The sequence below is a fragment of the Gallus gallus genome, chromosome 3, assembly GCF_016699485.2.
Source record: "Gallus gallus isolate bGalGal1 chromosome 3, bGalGal1.mat.broiler.GRCg7b, whole genome shotgun sequence".
Lineage (NCBI taxonomy): Eukaryota > Metazoa > Chordata > Aves > Galliformes > Phasianidae > Gallus > Gallus gallus.
The window spans coordinates 10734265-10755756 of record NC_052534.1 but is presented as its reverse complement, the minus strand read 5'-3'; the positions used below and the strand labels follow the sequence as shown (position 1 = coordinate 10755756).

General features: G+C 48.3%; 1 protein-coding gene across 4 annotated transcripts in view; it reads right to left on the bottom strand.

Moving 5' to 3' along the window:
- Positions 1-5344: 5344 nt before the first annotated feature.
- The window catches only part of MEIS1 (Meis homeobox 1), a 92325-nt gene continuing 76177 nt past the window's right edge, over positions 5345-21492 (bottom strand). For 2 of the 4 annotated variants that reach the window (XM_015278039.4, XM_046938427.1), the window contains exons 10-12: positions 10470-10528; positions 9109-9198; positions 5345-6902 (exon numbers count right to left, since the gene is read on the bottom strand). In XM_015278039.4, coding sequence (XP_015133525.1) covers positions 6619-6902; positions 9109-9198; positions 10470-10528 — 433 coding nt within the window. In that variant the 3' untranslated portion in view covers positions 5345-6618. 4 annotated transcript variants of the gene reach the window in all.

The following is a 21492-nucleotide window of genomic DNA, read 5'->3' as shown; positions in this document are numbered from 1 at the left end:
CTCACTTCGGAGTTCGAATTTTTCCCCTTTAAAAATATCCTCAGCGAGAGGAAATGGGCGTCTTTAAAAAAGAAAAAAAAAAAAAAAAAAAAGAATAAAAGAAAGAGAAGGAAACTTTAAAAGTTCCCCTGATAGTTACAGATGGTTTAATCTTTGGAACCTATTATGTGTTCATTTTCCCTTCAGCATTAATTACACATAATTACCACCACTTTATCCGTACCCTTTCAGAAACGAAATCTGTTTACGTTTTTCGCGTACGCCGTATCAACGCCCGATTCCCAGCGCGTCTCTCCGGGGATCGGGGCTCCCCTTCCCCGCCCCAGAGAGCGACGGACCCGGAGCGGAGAAAACCGCTTTTCTTTGGGTTTCTTTCATACAGCTTCGTGACTTTTAAACTCTGGAAACGATTAGGCGATCGGCCTTTGAAGAGAGACAGGCGGCTCGCCGGGCCGGCAGCGGGACGCTCCCCGACGTGGGCAGACGGCGCTGCGCGGGATTTGCGCTGCTCTGTGGCCGTGGCTGCGCTCAGGGCTGGGGCGCAGCGGAGGGCCGAGGGCCGCTCTCGCCTCTTCAGCTCACCGTGAGAGCAGAGCGGAGCGAAGGGGCACCCCCCGGGGCTCCGTGTGAGCGTCTCGTCCGTAGCACCGTGCTAACCGAGACCGATGTCTGCGGTCGGGAGATGGTTTTCTCATCTCCGAGTGGCTCCCACCGATAAATAAAGCGCTGACCAGCCACGGGCGGGCACATTATCTCGAGCCTGCTGTCGTTATCTTTCTGATGGAGCTCCCGACCTCCTCTGGGCGCTCCCTGGCCGCAGGTGCGGAGCCCCAAAGCGTCCCAATGGGCACCCCCGGATGGGTGCTCTCCTATGGGCTGGGTGCCCTTCAGAGCCACCCCTCCCCCACGACCACCACAAATGGCCCCGAGCCCTTCTTGGGTGTCCCCACCCCACCTCCAGGCTGCCCGCACCCCGACACCCTCACTTTGGGGTGGGGGGCATAGGAGCGAACTGCAGCGCAACGCTGCGCTGCGCCCTCACCGCTCCTTTCCCCCCTCTTCCATAGGTGAAAGTTCGTCCGTCCGTATTTATTCACACCGCGGTGCAGCGCGGATGTTCCGTTTCACAGCGTTTTAGCGGGGTGATCCCTCCTCGCTTAAAACCGAGAGGCTCGGAATAAACATCCCCATTCGGGGAGAGGGGTGAGGCGAGGGAGGTGGAAGGGGGGAGAGGGGGGCTTTTATTTATACCTTTGACATTTAAAAAGGCGTAATTAATTGGCGCTGCCCGCGTGAACGTGGTGGGGAGCGGCCGAGGGGGGGAAAGAGCGGAGCCCGCCCGGAACGCTGCGCGTTTTTTTCCCCCCCTTTCAAAGGTGTCATCAATCACCGGGGTCGGAGGCAGCGAAATTGTAAAGATTCGATAGATTAAAATGCAAATGAAAGGTAGAAAAAGAAACATTAACGTGGCAATCAAAGATTTAATAATCGTAAATCAAGGCGGGTTTTTTTTTTTCCTTTTTTTTTTCTGTTTCTTATTTTTTTCTTTCTTTCTTTCTTTTTTTTTTTTTTTTGCAGCTGCAGTTTGTGTTGTTGTTGTTTTGTTATTGTTGTTTTTTCTTATGTTTTAATCGTCTTCGTTCTATAAATAAATAATTTCTGCAACGAGACCCATTTCTCACTCTTTTAACCGCGGGCCGCGGCGCTCGGTGTTGTTCAGTTCTTAAGAGCCGAACTGAGAACCGTCGGAGCTGAGGGAAGGGGGGGGAAACTGCGGCGTTGGGTTCGTTCCCACCTGAAATCTCAGCGCCCCACCGCCGGGCGTCTGAAAAGCGGAGTAGTCGTGAAGTTAATTCGGAAACGCGGCTGTTTGTGCCGGAGCGGAGGAGAGAGCCGGTAGAGCCCGACGGGAGCACCGACTCTCATCCCCGGGCGAAGGCGGAGGGAGAAAACACAGCGCGAAGGGACGGGGGTTGGCACCTCCGGAGCGTAGCGTTGAGGGTTCGGCACCCTCCGCCCCGCAGCCCCCAATGCGGGGTTTTGAGGGGAGAACGGAGGGGAACGGCTCCTTCCGTCACTTCGGGGAGCACGGAGCGGAGTTCGTTCCGTGGGACGAGGGGAGAGGAAGGAGAGGGGTTGGTGGAGGTGCGCTGCGGAGAGAAAGCTCCGTAGGGCGAAAGGGGGTGGGGGGAGAGGGCAGAAGAAGAGAGGAGGGCACGCAGAAGGCGCAGCTCTGTGCGCTGCTGCCCGGCTTTGGGGCTTTTCGCTGCGCTGCTCTGCAGAAACAGCTCCCGAAGAACGCAGATTCTCGCCCCGGGGCAGATAGTGGCCCAGCAGTGATGTGGGGCAAGAACTGGCCGACTCTTTATTTTTTTCCCCCCGTCCCACTCAATGTAACCCCGCTCCCATTGCCTTAGGTGGGGCCTTTCCCCCCCTCTCCCGACCCCTCTCCGGGGGTCCTCAGGGCCGGTCCCGCTCCGGGCGCACCGGACTTGTTGGCAGCGGGGGGGACGGGGGGGGGGCCCCGCCGCCCCCCGCAGCCCCTGACCCCGACGTGCTCGGCGCGGCCTCATTGATCACCGCGGCCCCCACCCCCTCCCTTTATGAGATAATGCAATTACAAACATCAATAAGGAGCTGCGAGGGGAATCATTATGCGGTGACAGTGATAAATGACGGTGCAGAAATAGCATGCTTTTTTTTTTTTTTCCTTTTTTTTTTTTTTTTTTTTTTTTCCCTAACAATCCAGGGGCTTTGGGGGCTGAGCACAGTCACCAAGGTAACAGATGACATCCAAAATGGCACCAAAGAAAAAAAAAAAAAGAAAAAAAAAAAGAAAGAAAGAAAGAAAGAAAGAAAAAAATGAACAGTCTTTCTTTCTCCTTTCACTCTTCCCCCCACAGCTCTTTTCCAAAAGAGTTACTCGGGGCTGCGGGAGCAGCTGCCGCACGGCCGTGCGCTCATTGCCACGGGGCGAGAGGGGCCGGGGGAGGCTCAGGGATGGGGGCACAGAGCTCCGAGTGCGGCACCGAGAGCCCCGTTGTGCCCCCAGCCGTGCCCGGCGCTGACCCCCTCGGCTGCCACCTCCGAGACGGGAGGAGCGCGGAGTTTCCGCGCAGCAGCAGCGCTCGGGGCGCGCTGAGCACTCCACGGCCCCAAAGTGTTTTAAAGTCCCCGTGGCTGCTGTGGGGGGGTGGGAGGGGGGCACAGTGGCCGGGTGGGGTCCTCACCACATCCCCCCCCCCGCGCACCGCGGGGCATTTCCAAGAAAAATAAAATAAAACAATAAAGAAAAAAAAACCCCTAAATAATAATAATAAAACACGTTTTAAAATTGTAATTAAAAATACCGACATGAAAGGGATGCGCAAAACCTGCCCGGAGGCAGCTCAAACTTTGTCCCGGCGGCCGAGGAGGAGTGCCCCCCGCGGCACTCTCCCGAGCCCCCAAGAGATGGCAGTCGAAGCCGCCTTTCCTCCTCCTCCTCCTCCTCCTCCTCCTCCTCCTCCTCCTCTTCTTCTCTCTCCGCGCAGCGTTGCGCGCAGTCCCGCGGGGCGCGCACCCCCCCGCTCCCCCAACCCCCCCCCCCCGGGCCCCGAGGAGCGCTGAGCCGCAGCCGGGCCGCCCCCCCGCCCCCCCGCGGCCTCCCCCGGAGCCCTGAAAAGAGGGTAGCTAGGAAACAGCGAGCGGCCCGAAAAGGCGGCATTTCCAACGTGTAAAATGTTCTTAACGGAGCCATTGAGAGAGTGCAATAAGGCGTGAGGGGGAACTAATCTCCCCATTTAAATGTTTGTGGCAATTTTATCTAAATGAATTTTAATGCTAAACGAGGGATAATTCCCTATTTGTAACCCGTTTACTTCTCTTTCCTGTGCCTCTGAAGCCGTCGAACATCGGGCGATGAACAATAACAATAAAAATACTGTCGAGGCATATTCCTCGTTTCGAGCGGGTTCTAATTACAGCTGATTAAACGTCTTGGGATGGGGAGGTGGGGGTCGTCGGGGAGGTGCCTCCCCCCCCCCCCCCCCTTCTCGATTCCTCCCCCCCAAAATAAGGTCCCACGGAGGAAGGGCCGTGCGGAGAAGGGACGCGTGCGCCCTCCGCGCAGAGGGCGGTTTGTTTGCGTCTTTCGAGAAGCATTAAAAGAAGAAAAAACAACAAAACAAAACAACAAAAAAAAAAAAAAGAAAAAGGAAAGGAGTGGGGGGGGGGGGGGGTAGGGGAGGGAGTTGGGGGGGGAGGCAAAAATGGAGCGGCATTCATTCACATTTTGGCAGGAAAGTGTCATTGTGGCGCTGACAAAGCGGGAGCCGCGATGGGCCGTCTCTGCGCGGTGCGTCGGCCCTTTAAAAAAAAGGGGGGGGAAAGAAGAAAAGTGAGAGTTAAGAAAGAAGAAAGGGAGGGGGAGGAGATGCGGATGGGGGGGGGGGGGGGTAGGGAGGACCCCACTTTGGTGGCGTTCTTGCTTCAGAGTGCTGCGCTGCCTGCCCAGCTGCGCCCTGCCCGCGCCCTTGTCGCAGCGTCATAGCATCACCGAATCGTTACGGTTGGAAAAGACCACGAAGAGCACCGAGTCCGACCACCAACCCACCCCCACCGCGCCCAGCTCCTGCTTCCTGCCCCTACCCCGCTGGGGACACCCCGGGATGCGCACTGCCCACACCTGACCCCGCATCGCCAACGCGCTCCCACCGAGATGGGAGGTGGGGGGCAGGGGGGTGTCCATCCTTCTGCTTCGATTCAAACATCGGTGCCATTTCCCGACCTGCACCAAGCACTCGGTTTCCTCTCGCTGCGATAGCTGTGATTTCATGGAAGCTACGAACACGCAGGCCTGGCACATATCGACGTGCAGCCCCCGGCCCGCAGGAGCCCCCCGTGCAGCACTTGGCACCCTCACTGACAGCCATTTCCTAGCCAACGTTTCCAAAGTTTGATTTTCCTCCTCCCTTAATGTGCTCAGTTCCAGCTCAGCGTAGCAGTGGCTCAAGAAATGCAAGCTGCGCATTAGAACTGTGATTTTTTTTCTTTGGGGAGGGATGGATGGGGTTGTTAACGCTATTCACCGATATCTCTGCAGAGAACTAACAAACACCCTACGATATTTCCTAACGGGCAGCATCCTGACAACTCCCAGCACCAAAAAAAAAAGCTTCCTTACGCAGTGCATCATTGCATTTACGTGCCTCAAATGTGAAGCAGCTTACGCTTACGGCCAGTGGTGGTGGCGCACCTCTGGAGCTGGAAGGGTTCTGGAGCTGCCCGGCTCCCAGCTGGGGCAGAACAGCCTCAGAGAGCAGAGAGGGGCAGGAAACAAATTTTGCAAGCAGTGGAGTCACCATGACAAAAAATAATTTGTTTTTATTTTAGATTCAGATTTCATTACTGCACTCAAACTACTACAACTGGGCTTTGAGTTATTATACAATCCAAACTGTTTCAATCAGAAACTCTAAGACTCAGTGTGCAATGATTATTATTAATAATAATTAGCTCCTTGGTTTCTTGATAGAAAAAGGCTATCAACAAGCATTTGTTTAACCACAACAAAAGTATAATTAGCTTATCCCACTTAGTAAATCTGTATGCATGCCAACTCATACCAAACTGCTACTTTTACAAAAAAATTGCAATAATACAGATCATTTTTCCAGTCCTTTTTGCACAAAATTTATTTACAATGTATACATAAATGCTCCATGATGGGACTATGGAAAAATGCACACATGACTGATGCTTTGCCCAGAAAGAAAGTCAACATATTAAAAATAAATCTTCAGTCCATGTTTCGAGCTGCATAAAACAGGAAGTGATGTACAAGGTGGTGGTTGCTGCATGGGGACAACGATGCTCTGATGTGACAATTAGGCTTCAGATACACTGCCTTTCCGTTTCCATGCTTCCTCCTACCAGTCTCCTTAAGACACTGCCTGCAACAGCTGATTAATCATTGTTGATGACTGCAGTTTTTCCCATCCTTCCCGATTTACATCTGTTCAGGCCAATTCAAATATGGTGAGTAAATGAATTAGACATGCAAATTCACGCCCCGGGCTAGAAAGAGAGAGAGAGAGACGGAGAGAAAGGGAGAGAAAGGGAAGAAAGGGGGAGAGAGAGGAGGAGGAGAGAGAGAGAGTGTGCATGGCTGAAATCCTAGGATAGAAGAAAGATTCTTCTGCCTGACATAGTTATTTTAATGCTCTAAAAATCCTGCAAATAAGCCCTTTCTGTCATTTGCAGGATGAGTGTAAGGCTTCTTTTCAATGTAAGGAGGCTTCTGGAGGAAGTGAAGAGCTATGGAAACAACACACATAGTGTGGAAAAATTTCACATTTTTTTTTAAAAAATCTATAAGAAACAACGTAATATGGATAACAGTATAATAGCATTTTACAATATTTCACTCTTTGTTCTCTTAATGTCTTATATAGGTATTTAGCATGTCCCCAGAAGTTGACTTCAGTCGGTGTTTTCCTGCTTGTCAGGGTCCCTGTGACGAATAGGAACGTCCCTTGGTCCAAAGTCGACGCCAAGAATGGAACTCCATAGTCATTGCAGAAAGACAATGTTTGAAATCTGCCATCTCTGCGGACAGCGCGCATTCGTTCCCTTAAGCTACTGAGCATGAATGTCCATCACTTGTCCGCTCGCCGCCGGCTCGCCGGGATGAAGCATTGTGGGGCTGGATGCTGACATGGGCATTCCGGGGTGGGGTGGTCCTCCATGCATCATCATCGCTGGGTGGTGAGGGTGTCCAGGAATGTAGGTATGCATGGGGGGGCCGTGACGCAGCTGAGCGGGATGGGGGGGCATCTGGGGCGGGGTATAGCTTGGCTGTCCCATGTTCATACCCATTGGACTACCCCGAGACACATAATCCCCTGGCACACTTTGCAGCCCTGCGGAGAGAAAGAGGCCAGCGTTGGTCAACAGCCATTTATTTATTGAGCTCACCAGCCCCGCTACTTCGGATCCGTCCGGAGTATTTTCGCTGTTCAAAGATGGGCTGTACAGCGAGCACATACACCGCTGCACAAAAGCCTCATATGAAGCTGAAATGGATAGGATTGCTAAGGCCGATGTTAAATCAAACCTGTATCTTTAAACATACGCACACACACATGCACACACACACAAAATCAATGACAGTTATCAATTAATTCTTTCCCTGCGATCACTTCTGTCTGAAAAAATCAGACGCACAACTCAGTCAACCTTTCAGGGGTTGGGAGAACAATAAGAAAAATTGGACCTAAAACAATAAAACCTCCCGCTTTCCGTGGGCCTCTGCCTTCTGCTTGGATTGCTGGAGCTGATGGGAACTGACAGGTGTATTGTTTCGGAGAGCTATAAGCTCCATAATCATCAAGGGTGAAAGGCATACGCTATTGCTAAGTAGGTTCAATTGGCTTTAGTTCTAAGTAATAGTGCGCCGTGAATGCTCCGAACACCTTGGAATCAGGTCTCAAGGCTCTAGCAATGAATAGCTGCTTAATCTAGCCTAAAGGAACATTTTTGAACTAATGAAAATTGCTTATAAAATATACTGTACTCACAGCTCTTTAATCAAAAAAGATGATAATATTTTTTGTAATAACCTATTAATTTAATTGGTCACGAAGCATAAAATACATCATTTAAATTTAATTGACCCAGAAACTAAGAAACAATATTTAAATTAACTAAGCTAGAAATTTCCATGATGAGGTAATAAGGCTGTTGCATTCCCAAGCTCGGTGGAATGTTTGCACAGCTAATTGTTAAAACTTTGTTCCGACTCGCACCCAGTGAAGACGACTCCCAGACACCCTTGGCCTTGGGAACTTCAAGTGCTCCCCTCCAATAAGCAGGAGAGCAGCAAAGATGCCCAAATAACTGCTCCTAACTCCAGAAACAAAGCAAGAGAAAAAGGATTGGGTATCACTTGGGCATGGTACTGGTGTCTTAGTGTTTCGAGCTGCTTTACTTCATTTTTGGTTCTTTCTTTTTTAAACAAAAATCTGTATAATGTATTTTCCCCTATAAAAAGACAAGAGCCAAAAAAAAAAAAAAAATCTGGGACAGTTTTTCTAGGCTTTCTTCACGAGGTCTGCCACTGAAGATTGCATTAATGATCTCTATTTTTGTATACTGAATAAGTCAAATCCATTTGTCACACTGCAAGTGATGGCATACTTAATTTGGATATAGTCAATTAGCCTGGGCTAAGCTCCATAGCCTGCTGTGCACACCTCTATTTTGTATTCTCTCTTTTTCCTTTGCCACACGTAATCCCATTATGATGGACAGACAAAGAGAAATAAACTTGAAAAAAAATCAAAGTTTCGTTGATCGCCTTCCAAAACGTAACTAGCCCTAAGTGAAGCTGCTGTTTATTTTACCTAAAAGAAGTCTCTGTTTGGCTTTTTGGTGTCTTGCAGGTTAGTGTAGAAATGTAACTCATGCATCAACTGCGGTTAGACAGATTTATGACACTTTGGGGACATGCTCTTTCCTCTCCCTGCACTGCTGCAGACTGCTTACATTTTGCAAATCAGTCTGTTGCCATGACGACTCGCTCCCCACCTCCCGGCTGTTTCTTGTTTTGTCATGTGGTCAGCGCTGTGCGATAGCAACGCGCAGAAATGTGCATCGCGCGCGGGGCTCGGGAGCTGGCAAGCTTGCTCAAACCAGAGGGAAAGGAAGGAAACCGGAGGAGACCAGGTGCGGGATGGAGAGGAATGAACAAGCATGAAGCTATGGGCAAGGAGAATGTAGGGAAATGCATGGAGGAAAAATATCCCTGGAACAAAGTGAGAACAAAGACCCCATTCGTACTTACTTCCCCCTGGCTTTGCCATTGGGTACCTAGGTGAAGGTTACATGTAGTGCCACTGCCCCTCCATGCCCATATTCATGCCCATTCCACTCATAGGTCCTAGAGGGAGAGAAAAATCCAAGAAGATGCCAGGGAATGAGCAAAGTCAACAGATAGTGCCGAAAGCCCCTTTTCCAAACCGCAGCCCTCTGAAGGAGCATGGTGCCCTGGCGGCGCGGGCAGAGGACAGGCAGCGAGGCAGGCAGCGGAGCGGGGCGAAGCGGGCACCCGGCTGGGCTGGGTCTTACCTGGCGCTCGGATGCCCATGTGCTGCTGGCCATCCATCACGAAGCCTCCCATTGGCTGCCCGTCGGGGTTGTAGGGCGTCCCTTGGCTTACTGAAAGAGCGCAGAAGAGGGCTTGTCAACAGCATCCCAAATGGTTGTGTTGGGTCAAGGCATGACCCCAGCACCCGTGGACTGTGTGGGAACCACGAGGATGACCACCACCATGGGCTCAAAAAGGAGAAAAAAACATCTACTGTTCGAATTAGGTGACTGTGCTGACAAGCCTGCATGTTTCAGGCTTAATTTCCTCCCGCGAGTTTGGAAGTAAATGAAGTTGGCCATCAGAAATATTGAGACGTGATGAGCTCCGGCTCCAGCTGCTGCCGCTGCTGACGTCAATGCCAAGACCTGTGCAGGGGCTGGATTTTATGACTGGAACAGTCACACTGAAATCCCAGTGTGTTAAATTACGTCCATGCGCTTTTACAAGAGCGGGACCTGATCACATCCCTGCCAGAGATTTACCTCTAACGGCCAAATAATCAGATGTGCTCGAGGAGAAGGCGCTGCCCAAAGGCATCTTTGACAACGATGGATTTGGTTAGCCTGGCAGCTAGGTTCAGCAATGGTAAATGGTAAATATTATCAATGGTAAAAAATAAGATAAAATAAAATGGCTCAGGGTAATGGTAAATACCCACAGTGAGCTGCAAGATGCAGCCCCAGGCGGGACCAGCACATGAAAACTTTGGATTAAAAAAAATCCCCCAAAAGGGAAACCCAACCACTCCAAGATCCCAATAGATACTAAAAAGAAGAGATGAGAGACAAAGGGACCCTATGCGAGTCGCAGTACCTAAAGCCTTGGTTTTAACTGTACGTTAAAATCTGGCTTCAGAAGTAAGCTGCCTTGGGTTATTAAAGCACATAAAGCTCTACCTCATTGAATGTCTTTGAACTTTACTGAGTCCCACAAGCGATTCTGACCCCTCTGCCCTTTTGACAGGTAATAAAGTTTACAGCAATTCCACACCAAGCCATGCACCAGGGAGTGGTCACAGGAGCAGAAAAAGCTGGGAGGGAGAACTCAAAACAAATGCAACAAAAATAGGAGAACATTAATTGTGAACGTGGAAGGAAGGTCTGGTCGTTGAGCAGGCAATTCTAGTTTCTTCTTTGAATTTTAGTGATTTTTTCTCCCCAAATATTTTAATCATGGAAAACGATTACCATTGAATTAAACAAAGCTGGTCTTATTTTAATTGTCAGTCACTCCCAGTGCTCATTTCTCATTTATTTACCAGGTAATGGACCTCCCAGTGCATGGCTCGAGGATGGGTTTTGCCTGCGTGACTCGAATACGGTTACTGCTAGGGACTTGCCTGCTCGATTGGACTGGTCTATCATGGGCTGAACTATTCTTCTTCTAGCATTAATAAACCTGCAACAGAAAGAGCAAAGTAATCGGTTACGGAAGGGCCAACCCCGAGCCTCGCCCCGACACCGCGCTCCGTCAGGCTGGCGCGGGCTCAGCCGCAGCCGGCCCCTGGCCCCCGCTGACCCCTGGCAGCCCAGGCTTGGGGTTTGGTAGCTGATTTATGTTGGCCTGCTCTTACCACAGTTAGACACTTCCATTGCATCTTTTCACGGGGGAATTAGCGGAGTTTTCAGGAAACAATACCAGCGACACTCTTGGCGATTCCGAGCGGGGCACAAAAAGCGGGTGACGATGGAGGGATGCTCATAAGGGCATCTGCTGCCTCCTCCTAATTAGTGGCATTTCTGTCTCATGTCCTCTGACTTCTTTTTGCAATTTTTATTATCAAAACCTTCCCGTACCTCTCGCAAACCTAATTCTCTTTTAATGCCCACTATTAAGATAATGAACTGTGATGGCAGAGCACCATCAAATGAGGGAACGTCTGGAGTTTTATCGCCACTAAGTCACACTGCTGGGGACTTCAGAGCCCTGCATTCCTCATAGCCATTTCTTGGTGGGTTTTTCCCCCCCCTCCCTCTTTATGCAAAGTCTGAGGGGTCAAGGCGAGGTCATAGCTTTACAGTAATTGAATTTATAATCCTGTTTTCTCCAGCTAGGCCTGACCATTTACAGCAAACATCTTGTTAAACTGTAATTACTGGACTACTGAAAATTCCCCCCGAACAATGAAAAGCAGATCTTTGGAAATAAAAAAGGTACGGTGCTTTTTATAAACAGCCCTCTGCAACCGTACTCCTTGTGGCTTTTAGTTCTTTGCCCCAACCTTGTAATGCCGATTTGGGAAAGGGATACTCAAAATAATTTGGAGAGAAGCAGAATGAGGGGAGAGATCACAAGTGCCCCAGTCTCCTCTGCACGAGTCCTGGTGGCACTGAAAGCAGAAACCCAAAGCGTGGCTGGAAATCCATCCCACCAGTGTGTGCCAGAAGAGCTGTTTTTGTGGTTTTGCTCATCAGAAAGCTTCATTAAAGCCACCTGGAAAAAATCTCCCCCGAGATTTACTTATGGCATCGCAGTCTCAGAACCAGGCTTTAAGTTCTTTAAGAGAGAAACAACAAAAACACTCATCCCTCAATATTAGCTAGGAAAAGAAGAAGGGTAAGCATAGGTAAGGCCACATCACACTTAGAAAATGCAATGCTGAAGCACACAAAGGGACATTTGGTGCTTGTTTTTGTTGCCTTTTGCTACAGCTCAGCAAGGGTTCTCCTGCGGCCAAGATAAAGGCAGCGGCATGCAATTTGGGGTGCCTCCTATCTGCTTCCCATCACACAAACGCCTGCTAACATTAATCAAGATGTTGGGTACTAATCAAGGCGGTTTTGAGGAAATGGGCTCAAAACCTTCCACAACACAAAACCCCAAATTTCGTGTTCTGGAAACCTGATGCTCAAACTAGGTCATGTTTTGTCAGCAACAGCATTGTGTCAATTTTTGGACACACTTCCACCAAGAAACCCTCCACTCCAGCCAACGGTGTTGCAAATCAGTTTATCATTATCTTGTACAAACCATGAAAATCAGAATCATGTGAGCAGAAGGTTAGACTAATTCTCCTTTCTCATTATAAGCACAGGTGTAGCACAAACACCATGTGAAATAAGCAATTAAAAAAATCTGCTTTTTTCCCCCATTAGTTGCCTTAGCTCCATGACCAATTAGAAAATTGTTTAATATCTGTAATCTGCATTTGCAGAAAGCAATTTTCACAGCAACTCTCCCAAGTAAAACAACAACACAAAGCCCTGTGCCCCAGCCATGTCTTTTTGCAGGCGCTGGCGGTACTTGCTCCTTCCCCCCAGTGCAGAACCTCGGGAGCTGGCATTGAAAGCTCCAAAATGTTCCAGACCAAAGAGACACACAGTGCTAAGGATGCTCACCCAAACGTCACAGCCTGCCCCTTCTCCTCCGAGTGTTTTTATTAAGAATGAGGCTCTCATTTCAATATTCAGCACAATTATCCAGCCGAGGTGGCTACAGCAGAATGTATTTTCACCTGTCTGCCCTATATTATCATTTGGGATGGCTGCTTTAAACGCATTTTACACACAGGTACTTAATAGTTCCCTTCTTCCTGTGCATTCCTCTAAGTATTTTATAGAAGTGGCTGATCTGCAAAGCAGCCCTGTGTTTGGATGTCTTCGGGGTGAATTCAGATGCAAGAACATTTTCCTTCTGGGCAAAGTAATAAAATGACATTCTTGCTCCTCCCACTAGAAGTCAAACTGAGGTCAGCTCCCCATCCTTGTATCTGTTTAAATAAACTGGTCCAGCTGTTTGTTTCCAGGATGCCCTTTAACCTTCTGTCCCATCCTCCCTGCCTTTGTAACAGAATGCTTTACTTTGCATTATAGTAGACTCCAAACTACTATGCATTAAAAAAAAAAAAAAAAAAAAAGTATTCGCTTTCAAGTTTCTTCCTGCATCCCAAACCTGGAATTCATAAGAAGCCATCAGATTAAAACTATTTATGTGTCTTGCCTTGAGAGAACACGACACAGTGCCGTTACGTTTATAAATCACATTCGTGAACTCCCATAGCAGTGAGCTGGCTCTGGCTGCAGAAATGTACAGCACAGGGACAATTTCTTCATGCTCCCTGCTGCTCTCTTTGATAGAGGGGCTGAGACTCTTGGACTTTCCGGAGTGCTGGGCTGATGTAACGTCAGCAAAAAAGGGTAGCACAGAAAAGTAAATGAGAAAACTCTCGCTGCCCCTTTGCCCATAGGTTCACACTCACCTATTTCAAGGACAGGAAACCCTGAACCGCTCTGATTTTCACAAGTTTAGAGCAATCAAGACCTAAAATATGCATCCACATATTAAGAGCTATTTACATTTAGTAGTCTCAAAATACAACTAGGCATAAAACTCAAAACCTCAGCGTAACATTACTGATGTGAGTAAAGATCCACTCAGGCTCTAAGGGCTGCACGAAGGGTGCATTTCTTCCCATACCATTGCTCTGCACATTGCTGTGTTTGCTCTGACAAGTGCTTTCTGCTTATTCTTTCCCCATCGAGCAGCATCCATACTGGAATAAACAGAACATCTCCAGCACATGGCTTGCACCCACCTCCCAGCAAAACCATGTGCTGCCAACTGGCTCTTTGGCTCTGGGTTGTGTGTTTTTCTCTTTGCAAGGGGAAAGATCTGGCATGGAGGAACCGTTTGAACAGTAGTTGGGCAAACACAGAAATCTAAAGACTCTTTTTTTATTTTTAAAGGTAACTTTTCCTTGCCCTGCTCTGGGTGAGGACGGCACCTTGCCACTGTACCCCAACAAGCAAGCAAAAAGAAACCATGGCACCTGCCCAATCCCAAGCCAAGGTGCAGGAAACACTTTTGTGCTCTTTGTGTTTTGCTGGGATGTTTCCCCTTGCCCTGCACCCCGATCCATTCCTGTCCCATGGCAGAAGCCAGCCTGGAGCGATGTCCAATCTGCACCACACTCCGACCTTCAGCTTGGCCACCCTGTCACCACACACCAGTTTTGTTTCTTCTCAGCGAGCAGCACATGGCCACTGGTGACAAAAGGCTGTTTTAGCTGGAGATTGCCAGCAATAACAGCAGCCAGAGAGCAGGGATTTTCGGAGGGTCACCAAACCCTTGGGAAGGCACAGAGCGCCGGGCTCAGGTTACAACCCCGGTGACATTTTTCCACACAGATCTGTTCTTTCTCCCTTCCCCTTGTGTCTCAGTTCTGTCGAGTGAATAAAACGAGGCCATCCTTTGCTGTCATACTTTCCAAAGTCACCTTTGCTTGAGAATTGTCAGAGTGATTGTGGGGACTTCCAATGTGTAGCTCCAGAGTGAGATTACTCAGCCCAAGCTGTCTGAAGGCGCTGCTGGGGACTCAGTTGTACACTGGGTTTTTTCTCCCTCAGACTCACAGCAAAGACAGTGCCGCCCCAGCACTGACTTCTGGCACTGTCAACTCCATCCCAAAGTGTGGGCTGCCAGCCAGAAGTCTGTGTGCAACGGCAGTGTCAGGAAGCCTCCCAGATCCCTCTGCCTCATCTCATCTCTGAGCTTCCCCGTGGCATACGGCGCTTAAGGAGAGTAATACCTACAAACACCATGGCTAAAATGTCTCTTGTCCCTTTGAAAAAGAAGTGATATCCCTCCTGACAACAAACAAACCATCATTTTTATAACAGATGCCAAAGTAACCAGAGCCCTTCAAACGGGCCAATAATTCACTTGTAAAACCAGGCAGGGTCTTTTTCACACATAGGGATCCTTCATTTATACCCCAACGGAACAACTTTCTCTATTCAGCACTTAATTCCTCAACGCTTAACAGGTTTATCTCTAATAAAAACAATTTAAATGGAAAGTGTGCAATAAACTGGGATTGTTACACTTGAGTAACCATTTTATTCCTTATTTTAACATACTTTCTTTTTGGGCATTTGTTTTCCAGAGCTTTTGCAAAGAATGAGCTACAGAAAAGGAAAAAAAAAATAAAGAAAGAAAGAAACAAACTCCATAAATTATCTCAGAATAATGTCAAGTGCTTTAAAAACAGCCTTAGAAACAAAAAGCTCCCCTGTAATTATGAACTGAACAAATAACGGCCGACTTTGGAGTGGTAATCACATCTCCCCATTCCTAAAATGAGAAATAAATGTGAAAAGGGTGCTTACAGACGTTATTAGAAAGTTCTGATCCTGAAGTCAGTTAGTGAGCTTAATGACCCGTAACTACCAGTCATTAGCAACCCATGCTCTCCCTACTCCCTTTATTTGTAAAGATATATATATATATATACGTATATATATAAGAAAATCCAAGACGCTCAAGAAATTTGGTTCAGTTTAAAGTCAGGCTTTATGAAGTCATGCTTGGCAACTTCTCTTGGTTTCTCCTCCTCCTCTGAAAGGAAGACTGTTTGGGACTGCAATGCATCACCCGCAATGCTAAATGGAGGTAGGGAGGGGAAAGGGTGCAAGGGCTGCTCAGCAGCCACTCTGGAGACCCAGTGCTGGGGTAGGCTCCAGTGGGTCCATCCATTGGGAGCATGGGAAGGGCCCCGAGGGCTCTCCTCTTCCTTTCTTGAGGCCGGAAGCCTCAGCTCTAGTGACTGTATACAGGGCCAGGGGTGTTGTGGGACAAAGCTGAAGAGCGGACAAATAAAATACTATGCAAAACGAGTGATGAAAAACCACTAATTAGCTGACAAATTTGATGTAAAGCACTAATGAAAACCACGTGTGGTTCTGCAATTTAGTTTTAAAAATAGCTTCTGACTTCAAGCATTACTATGTGACCCCACCGATGTATTCACGTTGTGCATTCAGAAAAGTTGCTTGAAAGCAGGAGAGTGCTATTGAATCTCTCACAAGCCAAGCCTGCTAATGTAGCAAGCACATCAAGCACAGAAATAGAAAGCAGAGAGCTGGGATCAGGTAGGCACTCCCTTTGCAGAGCCAGCCATGCCCTACATTCAGCCAGCTCTACCTGTGGCCATGTCCCATGCTCGACATCCCCTCAAGCTCCTTGTGCTGCCTTTCTCTCCTGCCCCATCCCAAGGCTCCCTGTCACATTGCCTCTGTTCTGTCCTCAGACAAAGCCCTGCTCAAGTGGAATCCCACTGACAATGGGCCAGGTACAGCTCCTGGGCTGCTCCCCACGGTGCCCCAGAGCCCAGCAGATGCAGGGCTGTGCCGGGGGGGGCCCACGGCAGGCTCCTTCCCTGACACCGCAATTCCCTTGTGGTGCAGAGCAGATGTAAACTCGCCCTCAGCAGCCAGATGATGTAAGGGGAAATCTTTAAATGGCAAAGTGCCAGCAGGGCTGACCTCCTGTCTCTTCCCTACTCCCAAATCCCAGCGCAGCTGTACTCTGTTGATCTCCGTGTGCCACAATTAGCCTTTAAGGAATATGGCAAGGATTCATCCAGCAGAGCAGTGCTAAGGCTGCTCTAACTCACGCTGATTCAACACGGTGCTGGCTCTGCAACGTGCTGCCAGCCAAAATCTCTCTCACCCCAAAAACGCTTGCTCTGCATAGAAACCAGTGGTGCACAGGCAGATCCATGGTCCCTTCTCCACTGTGGAATTCTCTGTTGATTCAGCAACATCTTGTTTTTAGGCCACTGTGGTAATGTCTGGGCTTCCTCCTGCCATACACGTGGGCCACGAAGATGCTCAAAAGACTAGAGCACCTTTCCTGTGAAGAGGCACTGAGGAAGCTGGACTTGTTCAGCCTGGAGAAGGCTCCACGGAGACTGTATAACAGCCTTCCAGTATCTAAAGTGAGCCTACAGGAAAGCTGGGGAGGGACTCTTTATCAGGGTGTGTGTAGCGACAGGAAAATGGGTAATGGTTTTAAACTAAAAGAGGGAAGATATAAATTAGATATTAGGAAGGAATTCTTCACCATGAGGCTGGTGAGGCACTGGAACAGAGTGACTAAAGAAGCTGTGGATGCCCCATCGCTGGAGGTTCTCAAGGGTCTCAGAGCAACCTGATCTAAGGGAAGTTGGCCCTGCCCACAGCCAGGGGGTTGGAACCATATGATCTTCTAACCTAAGCCATTCTATGATTCTGCGATTATACGATCTAAACACAGGGGTACCTCCTTCGAGCCCTCAGGTTCCCATGCATCAAACTTGGAGCTGTGTTCAGCCAGCTTTTTTCCCCACTCATCCCTACCTACACTGGTACCGGAGCTGGAAGCTATTTGTGGTCCTCCAGCCCACATGCACATGGGCATCTCATTACCAGCCCCTTCCAGCCTGCGAGGCAAGGTGAAGCCAACCAAGGGTCACCAATAGAATGCTCACCAAAGACCAAGGAGAGGATCTAAATAACCTATCTGTGGCACCTGCAAGTCACACATGAGATCAGCTTTGGTATGCTTTGGTCTACATCTTGAGGCAGCAGCTCGGGGTGGATGGGGGAAGCTCTTAATTCCTGCGGTCGGGCCCTCCCTCCCATGGCTGAGACAACAAACACACACACATTGGTGTGCTCTGTGTGATGTGGGCACCTGGGAAACTGGTTTGAAATCTTTTTTTTTTTTTTTTTTTTGGCTGAAACCACAAAGGACACAACTCTGAATCACAGCCAACCTAAAAAACAACCACACACTTTTTCTGGATGAATTCCCCCCGAGACATCCTACATCAAAACACTGTTGTCCAACCGCTACTAATCACCTACTTTGTGATCTGCTTTACCTAAACATGATTTCCCATTAAGCGAAGTAATTCATTTTGCCTATAATCCTACTCCTGATGGTATTTTATTTGGGGAAGGAGAAAAGACATCCATGGAAAGCAATGAAAACAAAACACGCACGGGGAGGTCAGAGGAATGTCAAAGACAAAAGGAATGTTTAAGACCATGGGCCATGCAAAGCTCAGCCCCCAGATAGGATGAATCAAGGAGTACAAACCATGCTAATAAACCAGTGAGGAGCTGCACATCTCTGGGATAAGCTTGAGCTGAAAAGGAGCAAATGATACCTCATTTTATCGTTAGCCAAAAAAGCCACAAAGACTACAGTGCCTGGGCAGAACAAACAAACAATAACCCATGAAACTGTTACATGACCTAGATTTCATTGAAGTCTGTGGAAGTCATGTATTCCTTCCACAGTACCTGCTGCTCTTTCTTTTCTTTTCTTTGAAAAAGGAAAAGAACACATGGAAGCCTCGTTAGCCTTAATGCCACTAGAACCAGCCGTAGCTCCGTCACGCGGCATCATTTGAGGGCTTCCCCTGCCTGCGCCTCTGGCTGTGTTTCATTTTTGAGCAGGGAAAATTGTTTTATCCAACAAGGAGGCAACATTTGCCCCATTTTTAATATTTCAGGCTGACTTTTCAACCACTCAGAAGCGCGGTTTGTTTCATGCAGGTGCAGCCCGAAGCTAGCTCATGATGTAAGTGAGAGAGGGGGTCTCTGAGGGCACTTTCCCAGCGTGAGCAGTGCTTAATGCTGCACGCCAGCCTCAGCCACTGTTGACACAGAATAGGTGGAGATCAGGTCTGTGCAAGCACAACATACCAGAAAGGCAAACTATCCTTAAAAACACTTCAGGTAGATTTGACAAGAACAGACCAAAACCTGACTTGCAAAGAAATGGCAAGCCATTGCTCTCTCCTTCTCTCTCTCTCTCTCTCTCTCTCTCTCTAGTTTTTGGATATTGAGGCTAATGTTCCTGATGGAGCCATCTAAGAGGAGCTGAGCCTCGAGCCCCGTTCTCAGAAGCCAGCCCAGAGCCCTCGGATTGGAGCATGGTGCTTCCACCCCGCACCAATGTCCTGGCTGCTCTTCCAAGCCCAGCTCCCGTTCTCAAGGAGTGCACACCTGAATCTCAGGCTTTTAAAAAACAGTGAACAAAGACTTCTGATCCCTACCCTGATCCTGCCCTGCACAGCCAGTGCGGGAGCAGAGAAAAGAGCAACCAGAGAATGTTTGCACAGTGCCTTTTAATCTTATCTCCGTGACACCTGACAGCACATTTGTTACAGAATATTAATGCACTGACTAAAAAGTTTGTCAGGTACAAAATCACCACGGAAGAGGATGGAAAGCCCAAGGGAAAAAATGAGTTTTGCTGCACGTTAACTCCTGAAGCACCGGGTGCCTTTGGTCACCCAGCAGCAGCTCAATCGCGTCTGCAGCATGCAGCATTCTGTCATGGGAACTGACCTTTCTCTCACTCAAAGAAGAAATCTTCCGTGCTGCCATGCACTTGCAAATGCTACCAACACCATTTATTGTAGTTGTGGAATGGTCAGGCTGTTATTAATAAGTTTGTGCAGAATTATTCTGCAGCATTTCCTTGTCCGGTTCTGCCCAGCCTGGCCCTGGGGATGGCAGTGCGATGCTCAAGGGATTAACTTTCCCAGTGCCTCCAGACAGCATAGCAGTGGGTTTGGGGCAGCCTGAGCCCCCTTTGGGCTGCAGGGCGGCCTGAGCAAGCAGCCTGAGGGCTGAGGTCCTGGAGGAGAAGGGCAGCACTTCCCCCAGAACTCCTTTTCCCTCCCCACTCTAAGCACCTGCCCCTCACAAGAACACACTCCTTCATGCCCAGACTCCCTAAACCTGCTCACTGGAACAACACTCCTCACGCTCACAGCACCGCACTGCATTTTTACATGGCTTCATCAAGCTGGAACACACTGACAAACCCAGCGTGCATCTAAACTCGGTGACGTGACAGCACCCGATGGCTCTGGATTCACAGCTCTTCCCCCTGCAAGTTATTTGCTCAGCTTTTCTAATAATACCTTGCTTGGCTGGCAGCTCTCCAGGGCTGTCTAAGGCAATATGCAAGCTAAACATTTTTCCTCTGATTTCAATATTTTCTTATGAGTAACTGTACAGTATTTTACCTAGCGAGTATTCCTGATTGCTGTAATTTAAGAACACAGAAACAGACTACAGATGTAATATTACCATTACAATTGGCATTCAAGGTGAAAGGCGTAACAATTAGCTAAGACTTAGTGAAAACATAAATGTAAAAATCTGCTTTAAAAGCCCAGCACATGGTACTCTTAGAACAGCCAATTTACCGCACATATTCCGAATTGCTCGAGTGGTGCAACAATTCACCCAGCAAGATCCTTCTCTAATGTTTTTCTTGGGCTTGCATAGTGTTTCCTGGGGGGGTGGGATTGGGAAGGGCGGTGACTTTCACGTGGCAAACACCCACCGTCTTGTTTTGCTTTGGAATAACAAACACGGTGTGTTCTTCAAACCTGAAACACAGATCCTCTCTTACTTCCATCTCTCTGGCTTTTATGTGTATCCCCAGTAAAGAAACAGTGTTTAAATGGCATCAGTAAAAATATCCTCAAACTACAGAAAGGAGCAAAGCAGAATGGTTTCCAAAATCTGAGGTCTCTGATTAAGTTTGTATTGCTGAAGTTGAGAGGCTAATTTGCGAATGTTTTAACATTTACATGTAAATAAGTACTTGCAGTTACTGTATCTGATTACTGAGAAAAGTATTTGTTATGTTATTACACAGATTCAAATTGCATCTTGACCTTTTCTCGTTTAATCTGTTTACTGCAACAAAAGCAGTGATAGATAAATCTGAACACAAGCGTGCGTTTCACCCTCCTCTAACCAAAACCCCTGCGTGCGGTGCGTTGTGCAGGGCTGCACAGCAAGCTCCTTGCCTGTCTGTTGTGTTCTGAGATTGGGTCAGCACCGGGCTTGGAAATCCACCCAGCGTCCAGGACCAGCACCTGCTTTAGCTGTGCCCTCCTGCCGGCCTCCTCCCCCCTTCTTACACCCTAAAAATAGTGCTTAAGTGGGACTAAAGTGGTGCGCCAGTCATGTGCTGGCCTTTCGCTCGGGGTGAGTTTCGCCCTCGGTGAAGGAACTGAGCAAAGTTGATGTCAACGCTAAATGCCCAGCCTCAGTGTCTGGGGGCTGCATCCCTCCCATCTGCATCCCCCCCCATCTGCATCTCCCTCCATCAGCTTTGGCTTTTATATTATTATTATTTTTTCTTTTATTTTCCCATATAAAGTTTCAGCAAAAATAACTTCAGTTGTCTCCAGGAATGAGATTAGGGAAATTTACATTATTTGATCAATTTTTCCAGTGTGTTTGGTTGGTTTTTTCTTTTTTTCTTTTTTTTTTTTTTTTTTTTGCTAGCCTTGGAAATTACACACAAAAATGACATTTAAAGAAGCCAAAGCCATAAAATCAAGAACTCAAGAGGTAGGAAACTGTATTGCACCCTACGCCTTGACAGGCAAGCAGTCTGGTCACCAGCTCACAAATCCTCAATCATCACCACGATGGATCTGTTACGAGAACAAATCACTATCGTGTAGAAAAATTGATCTCTACGGGAACCAAACATGGTCCAAATTGAACAAATAGGACAGCAAATGGCAAGAAAATAAGAGCAGCCCTGGCTGGAGCAGC